We start from the raw sequence: 26,498 nt of genomic DNA, 5'->3' as shown, positions 1-26,498 counted from the left end.
CTACTCTCTTCTACATGCTGCAAGATGGAGGCTGCCAGAAGTGTAGTCTTCGTTAGGACTAGCTATCCCCCTCTTATTCTGGCATTCTGCAGTTCAGTCCACATATACTACCCCTTTCATTTGATACCAATGTATATGTAGTGTAGCTCCTTGCTTGCGAGTACTTTGGATGAGTACTCACAGTTGCTTTGCTTCCCCCCTTTTCCCCTTTCTATACCCGATTTTTGCAAACAGATGATGGAGTCCAGGAGCCAGACGCCACCATCGACGACGACTCCTACTACACTGAAGGTGCCTACTACTACGTGCAGGCCGCTGACGACGACCAGGAGTAGTTTAGGAGGATCCCCGCCAGGAGGCCTGTGCCTCTTTCGATATGTATCCCAGTTTGTGCTAGCCTTCTTAAGGCAAACTTGTTTAACTTATGTTTGTACTCGGATATTGCTGCTTCCGCTGACTCGTCTATGATTGAGCTCTTGTATTCGAGCCCTCGAGTCCCCTGGCTTGCAATATGATGCTTGTATGACTTATTTTATTTATAGAGTTGTGTTGTGATATCTTCTCGTGAGTCCCTGATCTTGATCGTACACGTTTGCGTGTATGCTTAGTTGCTACCTCTTGAGCACTACGTTGAATTTCCCCGAAGAGGAAAGGATGATGCAGCAAAGTAGCGTAAGTATTTCCCTTAGTTTTTGAGAACCAAGGTATCAGTCCAGTAGGAGGTTGCATGCGCGTCCCTAGTACCTGCACAAAACAAATAACTCCTCGCAACCAACGCGATAAGGGGTTGTCAATCCCTTCACGGTCACTTACGAGAGTGAGATCTGATAGATATGATAAGATAATATTTTTGGTATTTTTGTGATAAAGATGCAAAGTAAAATAAAAGCAAAGTAAAAACAAAGGAAATAACTAAGTATTGGAAGATTAATATGATGAAGATAGACCCGGGGGCCATAGGTTTCACTAGTGGCTTCTCTCAAGAGCATAAGTATTTTATGGTGGATGAACGAATTACTGTTGAGCAATTGACAGAATTGAGCATAGTTATGAGAATATCTAGGTATGATCATGTATATAGGCATCACGTCCGAGGCAAGTAGACCGACTCCTGCCTGCATCTACTACTATTACTCCACTCATCGACCGCTATCCAACATGCATCTAGAGTATTAAGTTCATGAAAACAGAGTAATGCCTTAAGCAAGATGACATGATGTAGAGGGATAAATTCATGCAATATGATAAAAAAACATCTTGTTATCCTCGATGGCAACAATACAATACGTGCCTTGCTGCCCCTACTGTCACTGGGAAAGGACACCGCAAGATTGAACCCAAAGCTAAGCACTTCTCCCATTGCAAGAAAGATCAATCTAGTAGGCCAAACCAAACTGATAACTCGAAGAGACTTACAAAGATAACCAATCATACATAAAAGAATTCAGAGAAGGTTCAAATATTGTTCATAGATAAACTTGATCATAAACCCACAATTCATAGGTCTCAACAAACACACTGCAAAAAGAAGATTACATCGAATAGATCTCCACAAGAGAGGGGGAGATCATAGTATTGAGATCCAAAAAGAGAGAAGAAGCCATCTAGCTAATAACTATGGACCCGAAGGTCTGAGGTAAACTACTCACACTTCATTGGAGAGGCTATGGTGTTGATGTAGAAGCCCTCCGTGATGGATACCCCCTCCGGCGGAGCTCCGGAACAGGCCCCAAGATGGGATCTCGTGGATACAAAAATTTACAGCGGTGGAATTAGGGTTTTGGCTCCGTTTGATATTCCTTTTCTTCGAAACCCTAAAATAGGCAAAAACAACATTTCTAGGTTGGGCCTCCGGTTAATAGGTTAGTACCAAAAATAATATAAAACTGGATAATAAAGCCCAATAATGTCCAAAACAGTAGATAATATAGCATGGAGCAATCAAAAATTATAGATACGTTGGAGACGTATCAAGCATCCCCAAGCTTAATTCCTGCTCGTCCTCGAGTAGGTAAATGATAAAAACAGAATTTTTGATGTGGAATGCTACTAGGCATAATTTTAATGTAATTCTTCTTAATTGTGGCATGAATATTCAGATCCGAAAGATTCAAGGTAAAAGTTCATATTGACATAAAAATAATAATACTTCAAGCATACTAACTAAGCAAATATGTCTTCTCAAAATAACATGGCCAAAGAAAGTTCATCCCTACAAAATCATATAGTTTAGTCATGCTCCATTTTCGTCACACAAGAATGCTCTCATCATGCACAACCCCGATGACAAGCCAAGCAATTGTTTCATACTTTAGTAATCTCAAACCTATAAACTTTCACGCAATATATGAGCGCGAGCCATGGACATAGCACTATGGGTGGAATAGAATATGATGATGGGGGTTATGTGGAGAAGACAAAAAAAGAAAGTCTCACATCAACGAGGCTAATCAATGGGCTATGTCGATGCCCATCGATTGATGTTAATGCAAGGAGTAGGGATTGCCATGCAACGGATGCACTAGAGCTATAAATGTATGAAAGCTCAACAAAAGAAACTAAGTGGGTGTGCATCCAACTTGCTTGCTCACGAAGACCTAGGGCACTTGAGGAGGCCCATTGTTGGAATATACAAGCCAAGTTCTATAATGAAAGATTCTCACTAGTATATGAAAGTGACAAAACAAAGGATTCTCTATCATGAAGATTATGGTGCTACTTTGAAGCACAAGTGTGGCAAAGGATAGTAGCATTGTCCCTTCTATTTTTTTGGGCCTTCTCTTTTTTTATGGCCTTTCTCTTTTTTGGGGATAATGCTCTAGAAAATGATGATCATCACACTTCTATTTATTTACAACTCAATGATTACAAGTCGATACTAGAACAAAAGATGACTCTATATGAATGCCTCCGGCGGTGTACCGGGATATGCAATGAATCAAGAGTGACATGTATGAAAATTATGAACGGTGGCTTTGCCACAAATACTATGTCAACTACATGATCATGCTAAGCAATATGACAATGATGAATATGTCATGATAAACGGAATGGTGGAAAGTTGCATGGCAATATATCTCGGAATGGCTATGGAAATGCCATAATAGGTAGGTATGGTGGCTGTTTTGAGGAAGATATAAGGAGGTTTATGTGTGAAAGAGTGTATCATATCACGGGGTTTGGATGCACCGGCCAAGTTTGCACCAACTCTCAATGTGAGAAAGGGCAATGCACGGTAACGAAGAGGCTAGCAATGATGGAAGGGTGAGAGTGCGTACAATCCATGGACTCAACATTAGTCATAAAGAACTCACATACTTATTGCAAAAATATACAAGTCATCAAAAACCAAGCACTACGTGCATGCTCCTAGGGGGATAGATTGGTAGGAAAAGACCATCGCTCGTCCCCGACCGCCACTCATAAGGAAGACTATCAAAGAACACCTCATGTTTCAAATTTGTTACATAACGTTTACCATACGTGCATGTTACGGGACTTGCAAACTTCAACACAAGAATTTCTCAAATTCACAACTACTCAACTACCACGACTTTGATATTATTACCTCCATATCTCAAAGCAATCATCAAGCATCAAACTTCTCTTAGTATTCAAAACACTCATAAGAAAAAAAATTACTAATCTTGAATACCTATCATATTAGGATTATTTAAGCAAATTACCATGCTATTTAAGACTCTCAAAATAATCTAAGTGAAGCATGAGAGATCAATAGTTTCTATAAAACAAATCCACCACCGTGCTCTAAAAGATATAAGTGAAGTACTAGAGCAAAACTATATAACTCAAATGATATAAGCGAAGCACATAGAGTATTCTAGCAAATTCCAAATCATGTATGGCTCTCTCAAAAGGTGTGTACAGCAAGGATGATTGTGGTAAATTAAAAAGCAAATACTCAAATCATACAAGACGCTCCAAGAAAACACATATCATGTGGTGAATAAAAATATATCTCCAAGTAAAGTTACCGATAGAAGTAGACGAAAGAGGGGATGCCTTCAGGGGCATCCCCAAGCTTTGGCTTTTAGGTGTCCTTAGATTATCTTGGGGGTGCCATGTGCATCCCCAATCTTAGGCTCCTGCAACTCCTTGTTCCATAATCCATCAAATCTTTACCCAAAACTTGAAAACTTCACAACACAAAACTCAAAGTCGAAAATCTCGTGAGCTCCGTTAGCGAAAGAAAACAAAAGACCACTTCAAGGTACTGTAATGAACTCATTATTTATTTATATTGGTGTTAAACCTAATTTATTCCAACTTCTCTATGGTTTATAAACTATTTTACTAGCCATAGATTCATCAAAATAAGCAAACAACACACGAAAAACAGAATCTGCCAAAAACAGAACAGTCTGTAGTAATCTGTAGCTAGCGCAAGATCTGGAACCCCAAAAATTCTAAAATAAATTGATGGACGTGAGGAATTTATCTGTTAATCATATTCAAAAATAATTAACTAAATATCACTTTACAAATAAAAATGGCAGCATTTCTCGTGAGCGCTAAAGTTTCTGTTTTTACAGCAAGATATCAAAACTTTCCCCAAGTCTTCCCAACGGTTCTACTTGGCACAAACACTAATTAAACACAAAAAACACAACCAAAACAGAGGCTAGATAAATTATTTATTACTAAACAGGTGCAAAAATCAAGGAATAAAAATAAAATTGGGTTGCCTCCCAACAAGCGTCGTCGTTTAACGCCCCTAGCTAGGCATAAAAGGCAAGGATAGATCTAGGTATTGCCATCTTTGGTAGGCAATCCATAAGTGGCTCTCATAATAGATTTATAAGGTAATTTAATTTTATTTATAGGAAAGTGTTCCATGCCTTTCCTTAACGGAAATTGGAATCTAAGATTTCCTTCCTTCATATCAATAATTGCACCAATCGTTCTAAGGAAAGGTCTACCAAGAATAATAGGACATGAAGGATTGCAATCTATGTCAAGAACGATAAAATCTACGGGCACATAATTCCTATTTGCAACAATAAGAACATCATTAATTCTTCCCATAGGTTTCTTAATAGTGGAATCCGCAAGGTGCAAGTTTAAAGAGCAATCATCAAAATCACAGAAACTTAACAAATCACACAAAGTCTTTGGAATCGTGGAAACACTAGCACCCGAATCACATAAAGCATAGAAATTATGATATTTAATATTAATTTTAATAGTTGGTTCCCACTCATCATAAAGTTTTCTAGGGATAGAAACTTCTAATTCAAGTTTTTCTTCATAAGATTGCATCAAGGCATCAACGATATGTTTAGTAAACGCTTTATTTTGACTATAAGCATGAGGAGAATTTAGCACGGATTGCAACAAGGAAATACAATCAATCAAAGAGCAATTTCCATAATTAAATTCCTTGAAATCCAAAATAGTGGGTTTAGCAACATCTAGGGTTTTAATTTCTTCGATCCCACTTTCATCAAATTTAGCATCAAGATCTAAAAACTCCGAATTTTTGGAACACCTTCTAGGTAAAGGTGGATCATATTCAGTCCCATCATTATTAAGATTAATATTGCAAAACAAAGATTTAATAGGGGACACATCAATAACTTTTAGATCTTCATCTTTATTTTCGTAGGAACTAGAAGAACACGCTCTTATAAAGGCATCTTTCTTAGCACGCATCCTAGCGGTTCTTTCTTTGCACTCATCAATGGAAATTCTCATGGCTTTGAGAGACTCATTGATATAATTCTTAGGAGGAATAGATCTAAGTTTCAAAGAATCAACATCAAGAGAAATTCCATCAATGTTCCTAGCCAAATCATCAATCTTAAGCAATTTTTCTTCAATCAAAGCATTGAAATTCTTTTGCGAAGTAATAAATTCTTTAATATTAGATTCAAAATCAGAGGGCATCTTATTATAATTTCCATAAGAATTGTTGTAGGAATTACCATAATTATTAGAGGGATTACTAGGATAAGGCCTAGGATTAAAATTTCCTCTATACGCGTTGTTACCAAAATTATTCCTACCAACAAAATTCACATTAATCGATTCATTATTATTCTCAATCAAGGTAGACAAGGGCATATCATTAGGATCAGAAGAAACACTCTTACTAGCAAATAATTTCATAAGTTCATCCATCTTTCCACTCAAAACATTATTTTCTTCTATCGCATGCACCTTTTTATTAGTAGATCTTTCAGTATGCCATTGAGAATAATTAACCATAATATTATCTAGGAGTTTAGTAGCTTCTCCTAAAGTGATTTCCATAAAAGTGCCTCCCGCGGCCGAATCTAAAAGATTTCAAGAAGCAAAATTCAACCCGGCATAAAAGTTTTGTATAATCATCCACAAATTCAAACCATGAGTAGGGCAATTACGTATCATTAATTTCATCCTCTCCCAAGCTTGTGCAACATGTTCATGATCAAGTTGCTTAAAATTCGTAATATCATTTCTAAGGGAGATGATCTTAGCGGGAGGAAAATACTTAGAGATAAAAGCATCTTTGCACTTGTTCCAAGAATCAATACTATTTTTAGGCAAAGACGAAAACCAAGCTTTAGCACGATCTCTAAGCGAAAAAGGAAATAGCTTCAATTTAACAATATCATTATCCACATCTTTCTTCTTTTGCATATCACACAGATCAATGAAGCTATTTAGATGGGTAGCGGAATCTTCACTAGGAAGGCCGGAAAACGGATCTTTCATGACAAGATTTAGCAAAGCGGCATTAATTTCACAAGATTCAGCATCGGTAAGAGGAGCAATCAGAGTGATAATAAAATCATTGTTGTTAGTATTGGTAAAGTCACACAATTTAGCGTTATCTTGAGCCATCGTGACAAGCAAGCAATCCAACACACAAGCAAACAAAAAGCAAGCGGGCAAAAAGAGGCAAATAGAGAAAGAGAGGGAGGATAGAGAGAGAGAGGGCGAATAAAACGGCAAGGGTGAAGTAGGGGAGAGGAAAACGAGAGGCAAATGACAAATAATGTAATGCGGGAAATAAGGGTTGTGATGGGTACTTGGTATGTTGACTTTTGCGTAGGCGCCGGAAATGGCTCATTGTTGGAAATCAAATATTAACTTGCGCGAACCTCCCCGGCAACGGCGCCAGAAATTCTTCTTGCTGCCTCTTGAGCACTGTGTTGGATTTCCCCAAAGAGGAAAGGATGATGCAGCAAAGTAGTGTAAGTATTTCCCTCAGTTTTTGAGAACCAATGTATCAATCCAGTAGGAGGTTGCACGCGCGTCCCTAGTACCTGCACAAAACAAATAACTCCTCGCAACCAACGCGATAAGGGGTTGCCAACCAACGCGATAAGGGGTTGCCAATCCCTTCACGATCACTTACGAGTGTGAGATCTAATAGATATGATAGGATAATATTTTTGGTATTTTTGTTATAAAGATGCAAAGTAAAATAAAAGCAAACTAAAAACAAAGGAAATAACTAAGTATTGGAAGATTAATATGATGAAGATAGACCCGGGGGCCATAGGTTTCACTAGTGGCTTCTCTCAAGAGCATAAGTGTTTTACGGTGGGTGAACGAATTACTGCTGAGCAATTGACAGAATTGAGCATAGTTATGAGAATATATAGGTATGATCATGTGTATAGGCATCATGTCCGAGACAAGTAGACCGACTCCTGCCTGCATCTACTACTATTACTCCACTCATCGACCGCTATCCAGCATGCATCTAGAGTATTAAGTTCATGAAAACAGAGTATCGCCTTAAGCAAGATGACATGATGTAGAGGGATAAATTCATGCAATATGATAAAAACCCCATCTTGTTATCCTCGATGGCAACAATACAATATGTGCCTTCCTGCCCCTACTGTCACTGGGAAAGGCCACCGCAAGATTGAACCCAAAGCTAAGCGCTTCTCCCATTGCAAGAAAGATCAATCTAGTAGGCCAAACCAAACTGATAATTCGAAGAGACTTGCAAAGATAACCAATCATACATAAAAGAATTCAGAGAAGATTCAAATATTGTTCATAGATAAACTTAATCATAAACCCACAATTCATCGATCTCAACAAACACACCGCATAAAGAAGATTACATCGAATAGATCTTCACAAGAGAGGGGGAGATCATTGGATTGAGATCCAAAAAGAGAGAAGAAGCCATCTAGCTAATAACTATGGACCCGAAGGTCTGAGGTAAACTACTCACACTTCATTAGAGAGGCTATGGTGTTGATGTAAAAGCCCTCCGTGATGGATACCCCCTCCGGCGGAGCTCTGGAACAGGCCCCAAGATGGGATCTCGTGGATACAGAAAGTTACGACGGTGGAATTAGGGTTTTGGCTCTGTTTGATATTCCTTTTCTTCGAAACCCTAAATAGGCAAAAAAACAGCAATTCTGGGCTGGGCCTCCGGTTAATAGGTTAGTCCCAAAAATAATATTAAAGTGGATAATAAAGCCCAATAATGTCAAAAACAGTAGATAATATAGCATGGGGCAATCAAAAATTATAGATATGTTAGAGACGTATCATTAGTGTATGATTGAATCGGGGGCGTAACAAATGATATTGTTAAATTGAAGCTATTTTCGTTCTCACTTCAAGATCGAGCTAAAACTTGGTTCTCATCTTTGCCTAAAAGTAGTATTGATTCATGGAACAAGTGTAAAGATGCTTTTATTTCCAAGTATTTTCCTCCCGCTAAGATCATCTCCCTTAGGAACGATATTATGAATTTTAAGCAAGTTTATCATGAACATGTTGCACAATCTTGGGAGAGGATGAAATTTATGGTAAGAAATTGCCCTACTCATGGTTTAAGTTTATGGATGATCATACAAATTTTTTATGCCGGATTAAATTTTGCTTCTAGAAATCTTTTAAATTTGGCCGTAGGAGGTACGTTTATGGAAATCACATTATGAAAAGCTACTAAACTCCTAGATAATATTATGGCTAATTATTCTCAATGGCACACCGAAAGATCCTCTACTAGTAAAAAAGTGCATGCGATTGAAGAAATTAATGTTTTGAGTGGAAAGATGGATGAACTTATGAAATTGTTTGCTAGTAAGAGTGCTCCTATTGATCCTAATGATATGCCTTTGTCCACTTTGATTGAGAATAATAATGAATCTATGGATATGAATTTTGTTGGTAGGAACAATTTTGGTAATAACGCGTATAGAGGTAATTTCAACCCTTGGCCGTTTCCTAGTAATTCCTCTACTAATTATGGTAATTCGTACAACAATTCATGTAGAAATTATAATAAGATTCCCTCTGATCTTGAGAACAATATTAAAGAATTTATTAGTTTTCAAAATAATTTAAATGCTTCGGTTGAAGAAAAAATGCTTAAGATTGATGGCTTGGCTAGGAACGTGGATTGAATTTCTCTTGAGATTGATTCTTTTAAAATTAGATATATTCCACCCAAGCATGATATTAATGAGTCTCTAAAAGCTATGAGAATTTCTATTGATGAATGCAAAGAAAGAACCGCTAGGATATGTGCTAAGCGAGATTGGTTTGTAAAAGCGTGTTCTTCGATTTCTCATGATAATAATGATGAAGATCTTAAAGTGATTGATGTGAATCCTATTGAATATTTGTATTCCAATATAAATCTTGATAAAGATGGGACTGGATATGAGTCAACTTTAGCTAGAAGGCGTCCCAATGATTTAGAGTTTATAGATCTTGATGCAAAAATTGATAAAAGTGGGGATGGAGAGGCCAAAACTTTAAGTAGCAATGAACCCACTCTTTTGGATTTCAAGGATTTTAATTATGATAATTTTTCTTTGATAGATTATATTTCCTTGTTGCAATCCATGTTAAATTCTCCTCATGCTTATAATCAAAATAAACATTTTACTAAACATATTGTTGATGCTATGTTGAAATCTTTTGAAGAAAAACTTGAGTTGAAAGTTTCTATCCCTAGAAAGATTTATGATGAGTGGGAACCTACCATTAAGATTAAAATTAAAGATTATGTGTGCCATTCTTTGTGTGATTTGGGTGCTAGCATTTCCACGATTCCGAATTTGATGATTGTTCTTTTAAATTTGCATCTTGCGGATTCCACTATTAAGAAACCTATGGGAAGGATTAATGATGTTACTAGTGTTGAAAATATGAATTATGTACCCGTAGATTTCATTGTTCTTGATATAGATTGCAATCCTACATGTCCTATTATTCTTGGTAGACCTTTCCTTAGAACAATTGGTGCAATTATTGATATGAAAGAAGGAAACATTAGATTTCAATTTTCGTTAAGGAAGTGCATGGAACACTTTCCTAGAAAGAAAATACAGTTGCTATATGAATCTATTATGAGAGCTACTTATGGATCGCATACCAAAGATGACAATACCTAGATCTATTGCAATATGCCTAGCTAGGGGCGTTAAACAATAGCGCTTGTTGGGAGGCAACCCAATTTTATTTTTATTTTTGCTTTTTTGTTACTGTTTTTCAATAAATTTTTCCTCTAGCCTCTTGTTAGATGTGTTTTTATATTTTAATTAGTGTTTGTGTGAAGTAAGACCTTTGGGATGGCTTACGATGATAGTTGATTTGATCTTGCTGAAAAACAGAAATTTTTTGCGCCCAGTAAAATAATTTTTATTTTTAACAGAAGCGCGATAAAATATTGATTCTTTTCGAACAAGATTTATATACAAATTTCCTATGTTATCTTAATGTTTCATAATTTTTGGAGTTATAGAAGTATTCGAGATTTACAGATTTCTACAAACTATTCTGTTTTTGACAGATTCTGTTTTGTATGTGTTGTTTGCTTATTTTGATGAATATATGGGTAGTATCGGAGGGTGTGAACCATGAGGAAGTTGGAATACAGTATATATTACACCAATAAATAAATAATGGGTTCACAACAGTACCAAAAGTGGTGATTTATTTTCTTATACTAACGGATCTCATGAGTTTTCTGTTGAGTTTTGTGTTGTGAAGTTTTCAAGTTTTGGGTAAAGATTTGATGGACTATGGAATAAGAAGTGGCAAGAGCCTAAGCTCGGGAATGCCCAAGGCACCCCAAGGTAATATTCAAGGATAACCAAGAGCCTAAGCTTGGGGATGCCCCGGAAGGCATCCCCTCTTTCGTCTTCGTCTATCGGTAAATTTATTTGAGGCTATATTTTTATTCACTACATGATATGTGTTTTTCTTGGAGTGTCTTGTATGATATGAGTCTTTGCTTTTTAGTTTGCCACAATCATCCTTGTTGTACACAGCTTTTGAGAGGGACACGCATGAATCGTGATTTATTAGAATACTCTATGTGCTTTACTTATATCTTTTGAGCTAGGCAATTTTTCTCTAGTGCTTCACTTATATCTTTTTAGAGCACGGCGGTGGTTTTATTTTATAGAAATTATTGAACTCTCTTGCTTCACTTATATTATTTTGATAGTCTCTCTAAACAGACGGATGCATGAGGAAATTTACAGGTTGCCGTTGTGCCCTAAGTAAGTGTAAGATATTAGTGTGACAACTTCTAAGTAAGTGTAAGATACTAGAAGGAGATGGAGGTGATCAATAAGAATGGGCTAGTGATGGATTGTGTCCTCTTTGTGGTGTCCCAGAGACTGTGACCCACATCTCCTTCACCTTCTCCGCTACTCGGTTTCTATGGTGCTTTGTATGTGAGGCTCTAGGACCTGATTGGGAGGCCCTGGACCCGGCAGGGGTTTTTGAAACTCGGGCCGGTCATACCAGGAGGAGGAGGTGCCTCTTCTGGTTAGTGTTCGTGGTGATGACCGGAACCCTCTAGACGACATATCTCCGGCAGTCGCTCTCTAGGCAATGGGATTAGGACCAGCTTGGTAGTATGATGGACGTGATGACGGTGGCAGCAAGTCATCTTGCCTCGCGGCATAGCCTCTGATCTATTGGCCGCTTGGTGGCGTTTTTTTCTCTTTTTTCCCGTGGTATTTGCATGGCAGATGCCATGGGATATCTTGAGCGTCGACGACATTCGGATGCGGGATTAGACACGAGCACTGATGGACACAGAGACGTACCCAGGTTCAGGGCCCTCGCGTAGAGGTATCACCCCTACTCCTGCAAGAATCACCATGATGAACACAAGGTGTACATGATTGCTCCTAGAGCTGTATCGGAGAAGGAAGAAGAGAGCTCTAGCTCTGCTCTCTCCCTCGAGTAAATGTGTGTAGTTTAATGAATGAGCCGACCCCCTGCTAGGGGGGCTCCCGGGAGGTCTTATACTCGGGCCTCCCAGGTTACAAAATGCCTGAGAAAGAGGGGTGGTCCCCCGTTGTCAGCATCCCTGGCCTCCAGTGGGGCCTGCGGGCTGCGGGGTCCTGTTGGTCGCCAGGCCTGCCGGCTGCTGGGGCCCGCCTGCTGCTTGGTATTCTGGCACGTAGACTGTGGCGTCACGGGGTGGGTGGCAAGATGCTTCTACAATGTCGGGCCGCTCTGATGTAGGCCGTCACGGTCAACAGTATCGGCGACATTGTAGCCACGCTCTCCACGATGTTGGAGACATCTCGTTCCTATTGCTGGTAGCCTGGTACGGTTGAATTTGACAGGCGTTGACCCCACTGGCTGCTGGTTGTTGCAAGCCGGCCCGGCCGAGGCGCTACGCCCTGCCGACCTCCAGCGGGTGGAGCCGGTCGAAGGGAAAGCCGGTTTGAGGGAGTTGAGCCGTCCCGATGTTTTGAAATATTGACTTGCCTACTTGAGCCTACGCGGGGGTCATCTCCTGACGTTTTTATTCTTAATGCATGTTTAGTTGCCCCAGCAGGCTTATTTTGTACTGGCTTGCCTTAAACTTGCCGTATGGACATGATGATTATTTTATTATAAAGCGGGACGAAAGACTGTTTTGATGGGTACAAACTTTGAATGGTTCCATCGAGTGTGACTGTGAACCACTCTTCTCGCTAAGTAACTATTGTTTGGAACCTTAATGACCAATCTAATGACAAATTTCATCAATCGGTAAATGGTGGCACAGTGCCGAGGAAAACTGTTACAAACATCAATCCACTACTGATTATGCGATGTCAATAATAAAACATATTTTTCTCTTGAAGTTCCGGAAAGGCTTTCACTGCTCACGCTTCTTCCCTTGGGGCAACAGCAGGAGTTCCACCGGTTGTTGGCCTGCAAAATAAGACATTGTTTCAGAATTCTCCCAAAAGATACCACCAATGAAAATCACAAACCATAAAAATGTAGGTAAAATACTCACAGTCCAGCCATGACTTTGAAGGAATCATAGATCACCCACTGGGTGCCGGTCAGTGTGCCGATCATGACGATGCGGAGCGGAAGGCCGCGCGTGAAGAGTCCCCAGAGGCCGAGGTTCTTGACAGCCTGAAGAAATCAGCAGAGCAACAGTAATAAGCACACACATTTTGGCAAAAGAGCAAACGGATTTCAGTTCAGTTCAGATGCTGCAGGGCTATGGTACGTACGTCTCCGACGGTGGCGCCCTTGGCATTGTTGAGGAAGGAGACCAGGTTGTCGGCGGGGTGCGAGATGGCGGCGCAGAAGACTCCGGCGATGTAGCCGCTCCCGAAGCTCACCCCGAGCTGAAGAGGCTTGCTGCACTGCTCCTTCGGGGTGGGGATGAGGTGCTTGTACGCCATCTCCACGATGTTCTCGTAGGTTGCGAACTTCATCATGGTGTCTGCAACCGAGGTTCAGAAAATCCAGTCAACCTACGTATTTTTTACAGTTCAAACAATTCGAACAGAAGAAAGCATATAGGAGTAGTACTTACAAGGAATCTGTCGCCCCCAAAGAGGAACCATTCCTCTGAACAGCCTGCAGTTCACAAGCAGAACACCAGTTTAGCTAGCGCCCCCGTTCGATCAATGCAAATCATATGCATTACGAAGGAAGATACGCCGAGCTGAGCTGAGCTGACATACCCTGCATAGCCTTCGGCCCTGACGATCTTGGGGAAGCCGTCGCGCAGGCCCCTGGCGTAGCCGGGCTGCGTCTGCACCCGCACCTTGACGGCCTCCATGGGGCAGAGCGCGACGTCGGCGACGACCTCGGCGGTGGCCGAGCCGGCGAGGTAGATGAGGGTCTTGTACTTGGCGGCGTACTCCGGGCCGGCCATGTCGGTGTACTCCTTCTTGAACACCTCGTACAGGCCGTACTTGAACGCGCCCTGCGCGCTATACCCCAGGAACGTGGGCGCCCAGCCCCGGAAGAAGCCGCGGACGCCCTGCTCCTTGAGCACGATGCTGAACGACGAGGAGATGCTCTTGTACTTGGCCGGGTCGATCTGCGATCATGTTTTCGCTGCTGTATCAGTATCTGAAATCGAAATAATGGCCGCCGCACAGAAGTCTGGTCAGGCGTGGTCTGAACTGTCTGCTCGGCTAATTGATTTTATTTTCCTCTTGTTAGTTTGCACTCCCGTCAAATTTCATTCCAGCCACGTCACGGATGATGCGCTCAGTCCTCACAATCAGGCTCAGGTCCCAGCTTTCGTGGCAGCCGGCTTCGACCGCGACACCCCAATAATTTAGGTCCAGCGGAAGAAAAGTCCTCCCGTGATCGACCCAAGAAGCAAATTAAGATTAAGGGGAGATTCTCAAACAGAAGAGTGCGATTCTTTGCGTACCTGGATGTTGCACTTGATGACATCGAGCGGCGTCACGGCAGCGTGCGTGAGGCCGCACGCGGCGGCGCCGCCGAAGCCGCAGGCCGCGTAGTACGCCGGCGAGAACATCTCGATCTTCCCGAACGGCGGCTCGCTCGGCGCCCTGGCGACGACGGGCGGCTCTTGCGCGGCCCTCCCGCCCGGCATGCCGGCGCCGCTGGACGCCGCGTAGAGGAAGCTCGGGAGGAGCGACTGCCGCGACGCCATCGAAGGATTCCCCCGCCGGCTACTGAAAGTGTCACGATCAGTTTGCTTGCTTTTTCGCCGGCAAGTTGCTGCTGGTGCTAGCTCTCCGTGCTTTCCCGGCCGCTTGGAGCGAGAGGATAGCTGGGCTGGCCGTGGTCGACCGCCATTTTATACGGAGAAGCGCGCGCGCGAGTGGGTTGCCCGTCGTGCTCACGCATCTTTTGACCGTTCGGCGGCTTGGGAAGCAAGGTGGTGGAACCGGAACGGGAGAGGCGTGCGGAACTGCGTTTCATCAGTGGGTTCTTTGATCCGCTGCAGGGGAGAGATTGGTCCCTGCTTAATTTTACTCGCCGACATGCCAAATCAAAGCTCTCTAGAGCTATAGAATGTTACACGAGCGTGCGTGTTTTGACCATGCAGCTTCTTTCGTTTCGTTGTAAACTTTTCTCCGATGCCTGCATGCTGCAGGGAAGGTTCAGGTTCAGGTGTTTTGACCATCCAACACCTTAAATTTTTGGGTGCTTCCATCACGTGAAATTTATGCCATATGCCGTCAATTTGCGCCAAAAGTTCTATGGCACGGAGAAGCGTAACAGAGAACAGGGCGATGCTTCGTTGGTCAGTTGTGCGGGAGTGCACGCTGCTCATGTTGTTTCTTACTCCTACTAGTACAAGTTGAGTCATCTATTTTGGAACGGAGGGAGTATATACTAAATACATGCACTTCGTCGTGTCGTTTACTCATGAGATTAAGTCTTTTTCCTATAGCAGGTTATTATGATCAATTATTTTGTTTTGATTTTTTCTTCGTTTGTTAGGTTTTAATTATGTTCGCGTGGTGTTTTTTTTGCGTTTGCACATCGTGTTGGGTGCCGCTAGAGACGTTAATTGTTCTGAGAAGAGAATGTAGTTGTTAACCGCAAAAAAAAGAGAATATAGTTGTTCGGCTTTGTGGTTGTGGTGTTCAATACACATTGCGGCCTTAGTGTCAGCTAGTGATTGGTGTGTGAGCCTATTCCATGTTAAAACCATCAATTGTTTCTATAACATTCACATGGGCCAACCAACAAACCTCTTGCTTGCTCAGTTCGGCTCCCTGCTTCAATCGCTTGCTTAGCCATTTTTTTGGCTCGCTCGACTGCTATCTTACGAAAACCTGGCTGTTTTTTATGAAAATGTTTATTAAATCACAATATGTTCATGATTTTTTTTAAATCTTGGATGCTTAAAAATGTTCATAACCAAAAGAAACATGATTTTTTTTCAAGAAATATTAGGTTATTTAATGAATATTCATGGATTTCAATAAATATTCGCAAATCTGAAATAAAATTTCAATTGTTTTAAAAAGCTCATGGACTTAAACAATGTTAATAAACTTTAAGTGAATTTTAAAATGTGAAAAAGTAAAATTAAAAAATAAAGAAGAGAAGAAAGTAATAATGATAAACAAAAAGGACATCAACCAATGACACCCTTAGCGATGGGGCCCAGCTAACCCCACATTACTCGACGCATCAGGAGGCTTCAAATCTAGGGAGCTTGGTGTCTTGGTAGAAATCTTAGATGTTTAAAAATGTTCATAACCAAAAGAAACATGAATTTTTTAAAGAAATATTAGGTTATTTAATGAATATTCATGGATTTCAATAAATATACACAAATCTGAAATGAATTTCAATTGTTTGAAAAAGCTCATGGACTTAAAAAATGTTAATAAACTTTAAGTGAATTTTAAAATGTGAAAAAGGAAAATTAAAAAAAAAGTAATAATAATAAACAAAAAGGACCTCAACCAACGACACCCTTAGCGATGGGGCCCAGCTACCCCCACAGTACTCGACGCACCGGGAGGCTTCAAATCTAGGGAGCTTAGTGTCTTGGATAGAAATCTTGGATGTTTACAAATGTTCATAACCAAAAGAAACATGATTTTTTAAAAAGAAATATTAGGTTATTTAATGAATTTTCACGGATTTCAATAAATATTCGCAAATCTGAAATAAATTTCAATTGTTTTAAAAAGCTCATGGACTTAGGCAATGTTAATAAACTTTAAGTGAATTTTAAAATGTGAAAAAGGAAAATTATAAGATAAAGAAGAGAAGAAAGTAATAATAATAAACAAAAAGGACATCAACCAACAACACCCTTAGAGATGGGGCCCAGCTACCCCCACAGTACTCGACGCACCAGGAGGCTTCAAATCTAGGGAGCTTAATGTCTTAGTGGATAGATAGATATATAAAAAAATGCTACCAAGGGCTAGTCCTGGTTAATCCATTTTTTAAGAAAAATAAGTGTACCAAAGGAAAAAATGTTAAGAGCCACAATAAAGTGGAGCGCGTATTAACTACTCCCTCCGTTCCAAATTACTTGTCACAGAAATGGATGTATTTAGAACTAAAACACATCTAGATACATCCATACCTGCGACAAGTAATTCGGAACGAAGGAAGTATTAACTATCATATTAAGAGCTACGAATAGGCGCTATTGCCCCTGACGACGATTCAACTCTGGGCGGGTTCAGCTAGATTTGGCCCTCCGACAGTTGCTAAAGGCGAGGCAGGAGGTGGCTCCTATGTAGTGTGGTGTTGTTGTCGTACGAGAGATGCATGGGTTCGAGGGTATACGGGCAGCGGGGACGCAAAGTTTGTAGTGCTCATCAGGGGCAAACCAACGTAGGGCTGAGTGGAGCCTAGGCCCCACTCAGCTTGGGCCCCCATTTCATTTTTGGGATTGAGTCCACCCCTGATGCTCGTGGTCAGCTACGATTGGAGACTGGTGGCTCGTCCCTTAAGTCGTTTGTCTGGGGATGTTGGGTGGTGGTGATGCTCTGGGTGAAGGTTTTGCTTGGCTCTTGTCGGTTGGTTATGGTTCTTCGATCCACAACCCCGACTCTTGTTCTTGTGGCGAAAGCTAAGATCATGGTGTAGGGCCAGGCAGCGGCATTGTTTTTAACCCTGGTTTGTCCTTTGATGTGCCATTTTGAAGATCTTTGATCCCTCCCATACTTTTCTTGGAGTTACATGGCATGCAGTAGGTGGGCGCTAAACAGCCGGTGCAGAAGGTTTGTCGTTGTGGTTGTTGTGGCAATGATGCTGAACTCGGTATTTGGGTCGCGATGAGGTATTGGTACTCGATTTCTTGGCATGTTTGTCGGGTCTTCGTGCTTTTCTTCTATTGCTATGGAGTCGAAGTTGTTGTGTGGTCCTGGTGGTGACGATGATAGTGATCGATGGTCTAGTTGCAGTGAACCTCTGTCGTGCGAGCCTTGAATAGCATGGATCATCGAACTTGGAGTTGCCTAGTCGTCAACACGAGTAGCTTGTTTTTTGGCATAGACCCACGCGCATTTTGTATGGCTGTTGTGCAAATCACTACTTTAGTGGTTGGTTGTGATGAAGTTGGAGTGGCTTGCTCGAGAAGATGTGATGACGATGACACTTTTGTGGGTGACCCCAAAACTAGTCTTGTCGATGGTGTGCATGGAGTTTGTGCTGAAAGGCATACCGACCGTCTCTATACTCTATAATAGCGATGATTTGGGTTCACATCAAACTACACTTCCGCAACGCAGCCAAAAGTTGACGAAATCGGGAGGATGGATGCTACCTCCTAATGGACATGTGAAGCTCAATGTGAACGCTTCCTTTGATCAGGACCTTCTTAAGGGGTTAGCTGATGCAATTATTCGAGATAATAGGGGCAAATTTATAAAAAATGCAAGGAACTGACAAATTGATATATGTTACAATGTGCTATCCGCTAAAGCTACTGCATTGCAATATGGTCTTTGCCAAGCACAAACAATCGGTTGCAAATAAGGTTATTGTCAATTCAGACAATCTTGAGGTTATCAATACGATGAATGAAGGAGGGCAATTTGTAGGTTCAGCGGCTGCAATCTTTGATGACTGCTACCATATTGCTTGCAGCTTCCCGTTATACCTCGTTTGTGTACTGTCCCAGGGAGGCTAATTTTGTTGCTCATGAATTAGCAAATTTGGCTAAGGGCTCGTAATAGTTTCTTTGTTGAGCCTCCTAACGAGCTCATCCCTCTCTTATTAAGTGATGTAAAGATGGTTGAATCGTAAATAAAGAGAGGGATATGCTTTTAAATCTTTTTTTTAGCCCTTGAAACTTTTTTTGGGATTTTTTTACCCTAAAAAAATAGCATGACGTGTGTGCGTGGCGTGGTTCGATCGCGCATGCATGGTGATCATTCATGTGGTAGGCCTGCTACGACATCTCATCAACACCCACACCACACTATATTAATTCTACGCCCCGATGACATCATTTATACGTAGCGGTTGCCCGGTCCGATGCTTATACATCGTCCGATGTACATACAGGTCGCAGTAACACCGGACCGGACCATGCTAAAGTCTAAAGATACGTGAGGTCCGCTAGTTACCCGCGTCCTACTTTGAAGGCCTCCCTCTCGCGCGGGCTCAGCTGTTGCTGCTTTCTCCAATTCTCTCTTGATCATATTCCAATGGATGGGTTCAAGCTCGCGGTCGATTGTCTGCCATTGACCGATCAATGGAGACGGCTCGCCGGAGACATGCTGGAGCCGCCGGCCTTGCCTTCGCTTCGGCCATCCTTGTGATCTTCGCCTTCTCATGTGTGGAATCTAAACCGGCGCGGGCGCGAACGCCAGGGGATGCGTCTGGACCGGCGTCGGCACCTGCCCATGCGCCTGCGTCTGGGCCTGCTCAGGCGGTAGCTTCTCGTAAGTGAATGCACCGGTAAAGTTTAAAATTGACCAATCAACGGAGACGGCTCGCCGGAGACACGTTCCAGCCGCCGTCCTGCTTTCACTTGGGCCATCCTTGTGATCTTTGCTTTGCGCCAGCGCCTGGACCGGCCCACTGTAGCTTCTATTAAGTGCATGCCAACATGCTTATGGATGTGTGTTGGTGTTGATTGTATGCATAACTATGCAGAGGCCGCATGTGCGACCATTGTGTTTGTATCCCTTTGGTGTTTGATTTTGAGTAAATAAAATCCATCTAAGTGCATGCATTGCAAACTACTCCCTTCGTTTCTAAATATAAAATGTTTTAGCAGTTCATGAGCGGAGGTCGTGGTAGTGTAACCTGTGCACACGGGTTACTGTCTCGGTTACTGTTTCCAATATGAAATTCTACATGTTCTTCCGGTTTCTTAATTGTTCGTTCAAAAAACATGTTAGATCTGAAAAAAATTCAAAGCCTATTTTAAATTTTAAGCATGTTATCGTTTGTTTTTTACTCACCTGCAATTTGCGTGTGACTTCTTCTCTGGATAAAGTGGTTCGAAATCAGTAACGCCCATGTTTAATTTGGCTGGCACAGACGCTCTGTTCAACTACGAGGAGAAAGACCCAACTGGGCCTGACCAATGGGCCAAGCTGAATAAGGCCTGGGCTGCCTGTGGCGACGGCAAGAAGCAGTCCCCGATCGACATCTGCAAAGTGAAGATCGACAAGGACATGGGCCCTCTGGAGCAGACCTACAACTCAAGCGCCTGCACACTGAAAAACCGCGGGCACGACTTCATCGTAATTCCTTCTCCAAGAACCATACATTTCTTACCAATATACTACATATACTTGTTGTCGGAGATAAATCTTTACTTCTTAACGTGTGTAATGAAAAAATGAATGTGTGGTCGTTGTCTTGTAGCTGCAATGGAAAGGTGGGAATGGCAAGCTGACGATCAAGAAGAAGGATTACGTGCTCCAGCAGGTGCACTGGCACGTACCCTCGGAGCACACCGTCAATGGCACCAGGTGAGCATCCATGCCACAGCGAGCACACCATCGATCGTTCGTCATAGAGCATCTACAGACGGACTTCACATTTCCCTTCTAAATGTTGGAAACGTCCGTCCGGTCAAATGCCCCATAAAAAAAAAGAGTGAATTCCGGCTTTTACCCCCTATTTTGACATTTTTAACACTAATTACTCCATTTAGCGAGTTTTCATCCGTTTTACCCCATTTAGCAAAATTGTTGCCATAATTTACCCCGTTTAAAATTTTGTGAGCGTTCTGATTTGTGTGTCACAATTGTCTGGTCCAGCTGGCATGCCACATCAGTAGTTTTTCCTGGCTATTTTTCTCACCGCTGAACCGGGCCACGCAGCTTCTCCTGACCGGCCCGGCCCGATGAAGGCCGCTCATGTCGTGTCCAACACACAGCGCTCGAGTCAGCCACTCGCCTCCAGTCGCTTCTAGCTTGTGTTGCTCACCCCCAATTGATGCATCGCCCGTCCAAGCTTCCGCTGCACGCTCCCGCCAGGCTCGCTCGAAAATACATGATTTCATATTATATCAGTATATTTACACCACTTTAATCTGATCCACAAAGTCATGCATATATTTACATCACTTTAATCTGATCCACAGAATCATCCATACTTAAGGTTATATATGGTAGTACTGAAGAAAAACATACATGATTTCAGATTATATCATTAACAATTTCTCCTGTAATTTATTCAATGGTAACATGTCATGCTAATCAAGTTCAGTCATCTCATCAGAATACTTCTTCAAACCTAACTACCAAGGGTGAGAAACTGGGAATGCGGTCATGCATATGGGAGTGGAGAAGACATGTCATATACCGGCTGCCACCCATTGCCTGCCGTTCGTCGGCTACGTCATCCTGCCCCATCCTAGCAAAGGAGGCAGTGGTTTGGGGCAGGATTGTGTGTGTGATTGGAAGGAATTAATACGAGTGATGTGTGCAGTGAATAATGGAGGCCAACATGGTGCGGCCCAACTCGAGCGTTGTGCATTGGACATGAGCGACCTGATCTGGTGAGCTCATATCAGGCCGGACCGGTCGGGAGAAGCTACAAGGACACGTTCAGCAAGGAGAAAACCGTCAATCTGACGTGCTAGCTGGACCAGATAATTGGGATCCGCTGATGATAACACACACAAAAAAATTAAACAGGGTAAATTGTGGCAACAATTTCGCTAAATAGGATAAAACGGATGAATTCACGTTAGATGGGGTAAATGCTGTCAAAATTTTCAAAATAGGGGGTAAAAACCAGAATTCACTCTAAAAAAAATGATACAACCGGACTCCTCACTTCCTCGCTAAACGTTCGAACTGACCGGCGTATCTCAAACTCGTCTGAAATATGGAGCAATATGAGGCTACCCACGTCAGCTGCGGGCCCACCTGCAGGCGCCTCGCTGCGGGGAGGTAGGCCACCGGGACTCGTCCGCATCAGGGAGGAAGGCCACCGGAGCTCGCCCGCGCCCCGTCGTAGCTTGCATCGCGCTAGAGACGGAGCTCGCGCACACCGGGGATGGAGCTCTCGCGTGCCCAGGCCGGAGCTCGCGCGCGCCGCGGCCGAGGGAGCTCTGGCACGCCAAGGCGGAGCTCGCACTCGCCGAGGACGGAGCTCTTGCGTACCGCGGCCAAGCCGAAGCTCTCACGCGCCCAGGCCGGAGTTCGTGCGCGCCCGGGAATGAGCTCGCGCGTGCCCAGGTCGGAGCACGGCATGTCCGTTGTGCTAGCAACACCGCGGTCGCGTGCTCACCCAGCTATGCGTTCTGGCGTGCTTGAGCTGGCCGCCGTGCTCCCATAGCCGTGCTAGCGTGCTAGCTGTAGCTGCTAGCCACCGCAGCCGCTGGCCTCCTACGTGCTCTATGAGCTCCGCACGCAGTGTGCTCGGCGGAATCAAAACGGACACGTCCGGTCACTGTCCGGGCGTGTCCGTGGGCATTTGAGGGGTCAAATTAGTAATGTCCGGCTGTAGATGCTCTTACTGGCTAGCGGTGTCAGGATAGGTTCGACATGGAGTTGCACATGGTCCACGAGGACTCCAGCAAGGCGCGCGCCGTCATCTCCGTGCTCTACTCCACCAAAGAGGCCGGCGACCCCGACAAGACGCTGACTGATGTACGTACGTGCCTCCTCATGCAAAAATTCACGGTGTGAGCTTTAGTTTGCTGACATAATATATGCGTATATGTTCATGCAGCTGGCGCCATATTTCAAGAGGCTCGCCGGCAAGGACAACGAGGACGAGGACGTGAAGGAGCCCGTTGATCCGTCCGTCTGGATCGACAAGGCCTCGGGCTACTACAGATACGACGGCTCCCTCACCACGCCGCCTTGCACCGAAGGGGTTCTTTGGAACATCCTCAGCAAGGTATGCACACTACTCTGTGCGTTTTGTTTATTTATTTATTTGTTGAAGAAAAGAAGGGTTTTTCCCTTCCGATTTTCACGAAGGGAAGCCAATAATACGAGCTACAAGCACCAGTTTAGCTATCACTACTTTTTTTTATAAAGTAGGTTAAAAACCCCGGCCTCTGCAGCCATCTTTATTTATTATTCAACAAATGTCTAATAAAGGCATACAGGAAGCCATCCAAAGCCATCACTCACACCTACAAAACTCGATAATGTTGAGTGCTCTTACTCCCCATATCTAAAATCGGTGTCGTCGTCGATCCATTCACATAACGTATCGGAACTAAAACTGATGCAACAGACCTAAAGCGTACACCATATGCACACGTTTTAGAAGCCGCCATCATCATCGAACCACTGATCCATCTTCAGCAGAGAGATCTGCATCGTCATTGCCAGTCCGTCCATTCGTCGACGCCACCACGGCGCCCAACGGCGCCACCGCACTGCGCTCGTTGAGCTATCACTACTACATGACCCAAAGTAAAGCAAAACAAGCACCAACAGGCGCACTCTCAGACATAGCCAAGAATGTCACCAGCAAACCCAACATCATACTCCCAAGCATCTCACCCCCCACACTCTCAGGCAGCACATGCACAAAGGACCTGACCAGCAGAGGAGAGCAACCATACCACAAGTTTTTAAAAGCTGTGTGTTTTGTTTACCGACTGTTGATTTATCTGCCAGGTAAAACACGTATCAAAGGAGCATATCAAGATGATGGAGTCGGTGAGCGAGGTACGTTAATTTGATTGCGAAGCTAGCGAGCATGCGCGAGTGAACAGGAACCATGGTTCATCTGACTTCACTCTTGGAATGATCATTTGCATTGGTGAATCCATGATCATTTCCCTTTTTGACGCAGGAACCTGAGCCAAATGACCGGCCGGCTCAGAAAATGAATGGTCGAGTTGTTCGCTACTTTGAAGGCGAAGAAGCAAAAGATTGACCAGCAAAGGGTGCCAAGAAAGAGAAGAAAGCTTAAGTAGGGGTAATGCTCTCCGGGGCCGTGGAGCTGTGGCTCCGTTTGCCCTCCGATTCAGCTCCGAGGTTTGAGCCGAGCTTAACTATAAGCACATACACCCTCTATAACTAAATATAAGGCGCGTTTGCAGTTCAAAAACGTCTTATATTTAGTTACGGAGGTAGTGCGAAATACTCACAAAAGGAACAATTTCAAAATATTTTCCTTTTACGGTAGAAATTCGGGATAACTGGTGCAAAGTAATACACCTACAAGCCGATGGGTCAGTTCTTTCATCTGCTGATATATATTTTTTTGCAGTAAAATTTGCATCATAGTTAAAGCTGCAGCTGTGGACGGCGAAACAGCGGACCCAATGGTGGATATCATGGATTTTCTTCATCTCTTTGCTGCTATGGTGCAAAGGTGATAGGGGAATTGAGATGCAAAATTTTGTTAACATGGGCCATATTGCTACGGAGAGAAAAACTTTCAATATTGCACCTTGTATTATTTGTGTGCAGGTGTAAACCAATTATTGCTAGTACAAATTTTTCATGAAAATGTATCATCATTTATGTGAGCATTTCTCTGTTGGACTGAATGAAGGGCTCACCTGGTCGGGAGGGGACGTTTTTGATGAACATTTTATATGTTGGACTGAGTGAAGGGCTCATCAGGTCTGTAGGGGATGTTTTTATGAAGATTTTATATGTTGAACAGAGATATCCAAAATATAGTTGGAATCTAAGGAATTCAACATTTAATATGTGACCCCCACAAAAAAAAAGGTTCAACGTGTGACTGGTTTAATCCAGTTACGAAATTAAAAATAAAAATTAAATTAACAACTTTTTGGCGGCCCTCCAGTAGTTACCGCCAACCCCACTAAACAAGCAGTTGGCACAAAAAACAAACGCAAAAAAGGATCATAACAAAGCCATTTTGTTTCCTAAACTGGAGTATAACTGGAACCCAAAGATTTAACATCCGACATTTGACTAGTTTAATTTAGTTACCTAATTCAAGATCGAAACTGAATTCACATCTTTTTGCTGGTATCAGGGCGGTTACCTCCAATAATTATTTTTTTTGCGGGGAGGTTACCTCCAATAATTAATAAATAAAACCAAACAGACAGCCATTCTGTTTCCTAAACTGGACTACAGTTGGAATCCATGAGACTCAACATTCAATATGTGACTACTTTAATTTGGCTACAGAATTCAAGACCAAAACTAAATTCACATCTTTTTTAACAGTATTCAAACGGTTACCGCCAATAATTGACAAAATATAACAAAAACAAGCATAGAGCTATTTTGTTTCCTAAATTAGAGTACAGTTATAATTTGGGAGATTAACATTCAGTATGTGAATTTTAAACCATTTGTGGAATTTAAAATCAAAACTAAATCTACATATATTTGGTGGTGGCCACCGATTACCACCTACAATATATTTTATTTTCTTTTGCAAAACCAAGCACAAAACTATTCATATCCTAAATTGGAGTGCAATTCTAATCCAGAAGATTTGATGTTTTAACATTGTTGCATAATTCAAAATCAAAACTGAATTCACATCTTTTTGGTGGTATCCAAGTGATTACTACCAATAATTGACAGAAACAAAAACAAGCACAGGGCTATTGTTACTTAATTGGAGTGATGCCTGGGTAGAATATACTCCCCCGTCTCAAAATATTTGAAGTTCTAGGTTTGTCCCAAGTCAAGCAACTTTAACTTTGACCAAGTCTATAGAAAAATATATCAACATCTACAATAATAACCATATATAGTATGAAAATATATTTATGATGAAACTATCAAGACTAATTTGATGTTTTAGATGTTACTCCCTCCGTTCCTAAATATTTGTCTTTTTAGAGTTTCAAATGGACTACCACATACGGATGTATATAGACATATTTTAGAGTGTAAATTCACTCATTTTGCTTCGTATGTAGTCACTTGTTGAAATCTCTAGAAAGACAAATATTTAGGAACGGAGGGAGTAGAATATTTTTTCTACTCCCTTCATCCCAAAATAAGTGTCTCAACTTTGTACTAAGGTTGTACTAAGGTTAAGACACTTATTTTGGGACGGAGGTAGTATATACGTGGTCAAACTTAAAATTGTTTGAGTTAGGAACAAATCTAAAACTTCAAGTATTTCGTAACAAAGGGAGTACACATTACTCTTTTGGTATTCCGTAGAGATTTCCCTAGCGATAAGCATATACTCATAGCAGACCACAGATAACAGAAACGTACTAAATTCACGAGTATCTAAATTGTTCCAAAATAAACAGCAATGGAATGTAAAAGTCATCTCAATGGATCTAAATCGGTAAATAAATAAATAGTGAAAAATAAAAAGAATCAAGTTAATACACGCATTGATGTTCATGTATAAGAGTTTCCATGCACAAAATTGTTCAATAAGGATAGAAATGTTTA

At 42.1% G+C, this 26,498-nt stretch overlaps 2 protein-coding genes across 3 annotated transcripts; one reads left to right on the top strand and one right to left on the bottom strand.

Moving 5' to 3' along the window:
• Positions 1-12,829: 12,829 nt before the first annotated feature.
• LOC123107146 (mitochondrial phosphate carrier protein 3, mitochondrial) lies at positions 12,830-15,080 on the bottom strand. Its single transcript, XM_044529151.1, has 6 exons — positions 14,633-15,080; positions 13,929-14,290; positions 13,778-13,821; positions 13,470-13,684; positions 13,244-13,368; positions 12,830-13,155 (listed from the first exon to the last, which is right to left on the bottom strand). Exons 1-6 carry the CDS (start codon positions 14,876-14,878, stop codon positions 13,107-13,109), a joined length of 1,041 nt encoding a protein of 346 aa, XP_044385086.1. The 5' UTR covers positions 14,879-15,080; the 3' UTR covers positions 12,830-13,106.
• Positions 15,081-19,312: 4,232 nt separating this feature from the next.
• Positions 19,313-24,600, top strand: LOC123107145 (alpha carbonic anhydrase 7). 2 transcript variants are annotated; one of them, XR_006451597.1, is made up of 8 exons: positions 19,313-19,598; positions 20,203-20,408; positions 20,533-20,639; positions 22,661-22,772; positions 22,855-23,025; positions 23,760-23,810; positions 23,938-24,122; positions 24,375-24,600. XR_006451597.1 is itself a non-coding variant. In XM_044529150.1 (7 exons), exons 1-7 carry the CDS (start codon positions 19,409-19,411, stop codon positions 24,019-24,021), a joined length of 921 nt encoding a protein of 306 aa, XP_044385085.1. In that variant the 5' UTR covers positions 19,313-19,408; the 3' UTR covers positions 24,022-24,600. The 2 variants fall into 2 exon arrangements, 1 of the variants encoding a protein (XP_044385085.1); XM_044529150.1 differs by having other exon boundaries at positions 23,938-24,600.
• Positions 24,601-26,498: the final 1,898 nt, after the last annotated feature.

Source organism: Triticum aestivum, chromosome 5A (genome assembly GCF_018294505.1).
Source record: "Triticum aestivum cultivar Chinese Spring chromosome 5A, IWGSC CS RefSeq v2.1, whole genome shotgun sequence".
Lineage (NCBI taxonomy): Eukaryota > Viridiplantae > Streptophyta > Magnoliopsida > Poales > Poaceae > Triticum > Triticum aestivum.
Note: the sequence above shows the minus strand (reverse complement) of the source record. Positions and strands in the feature narration are given on the sequence as shown.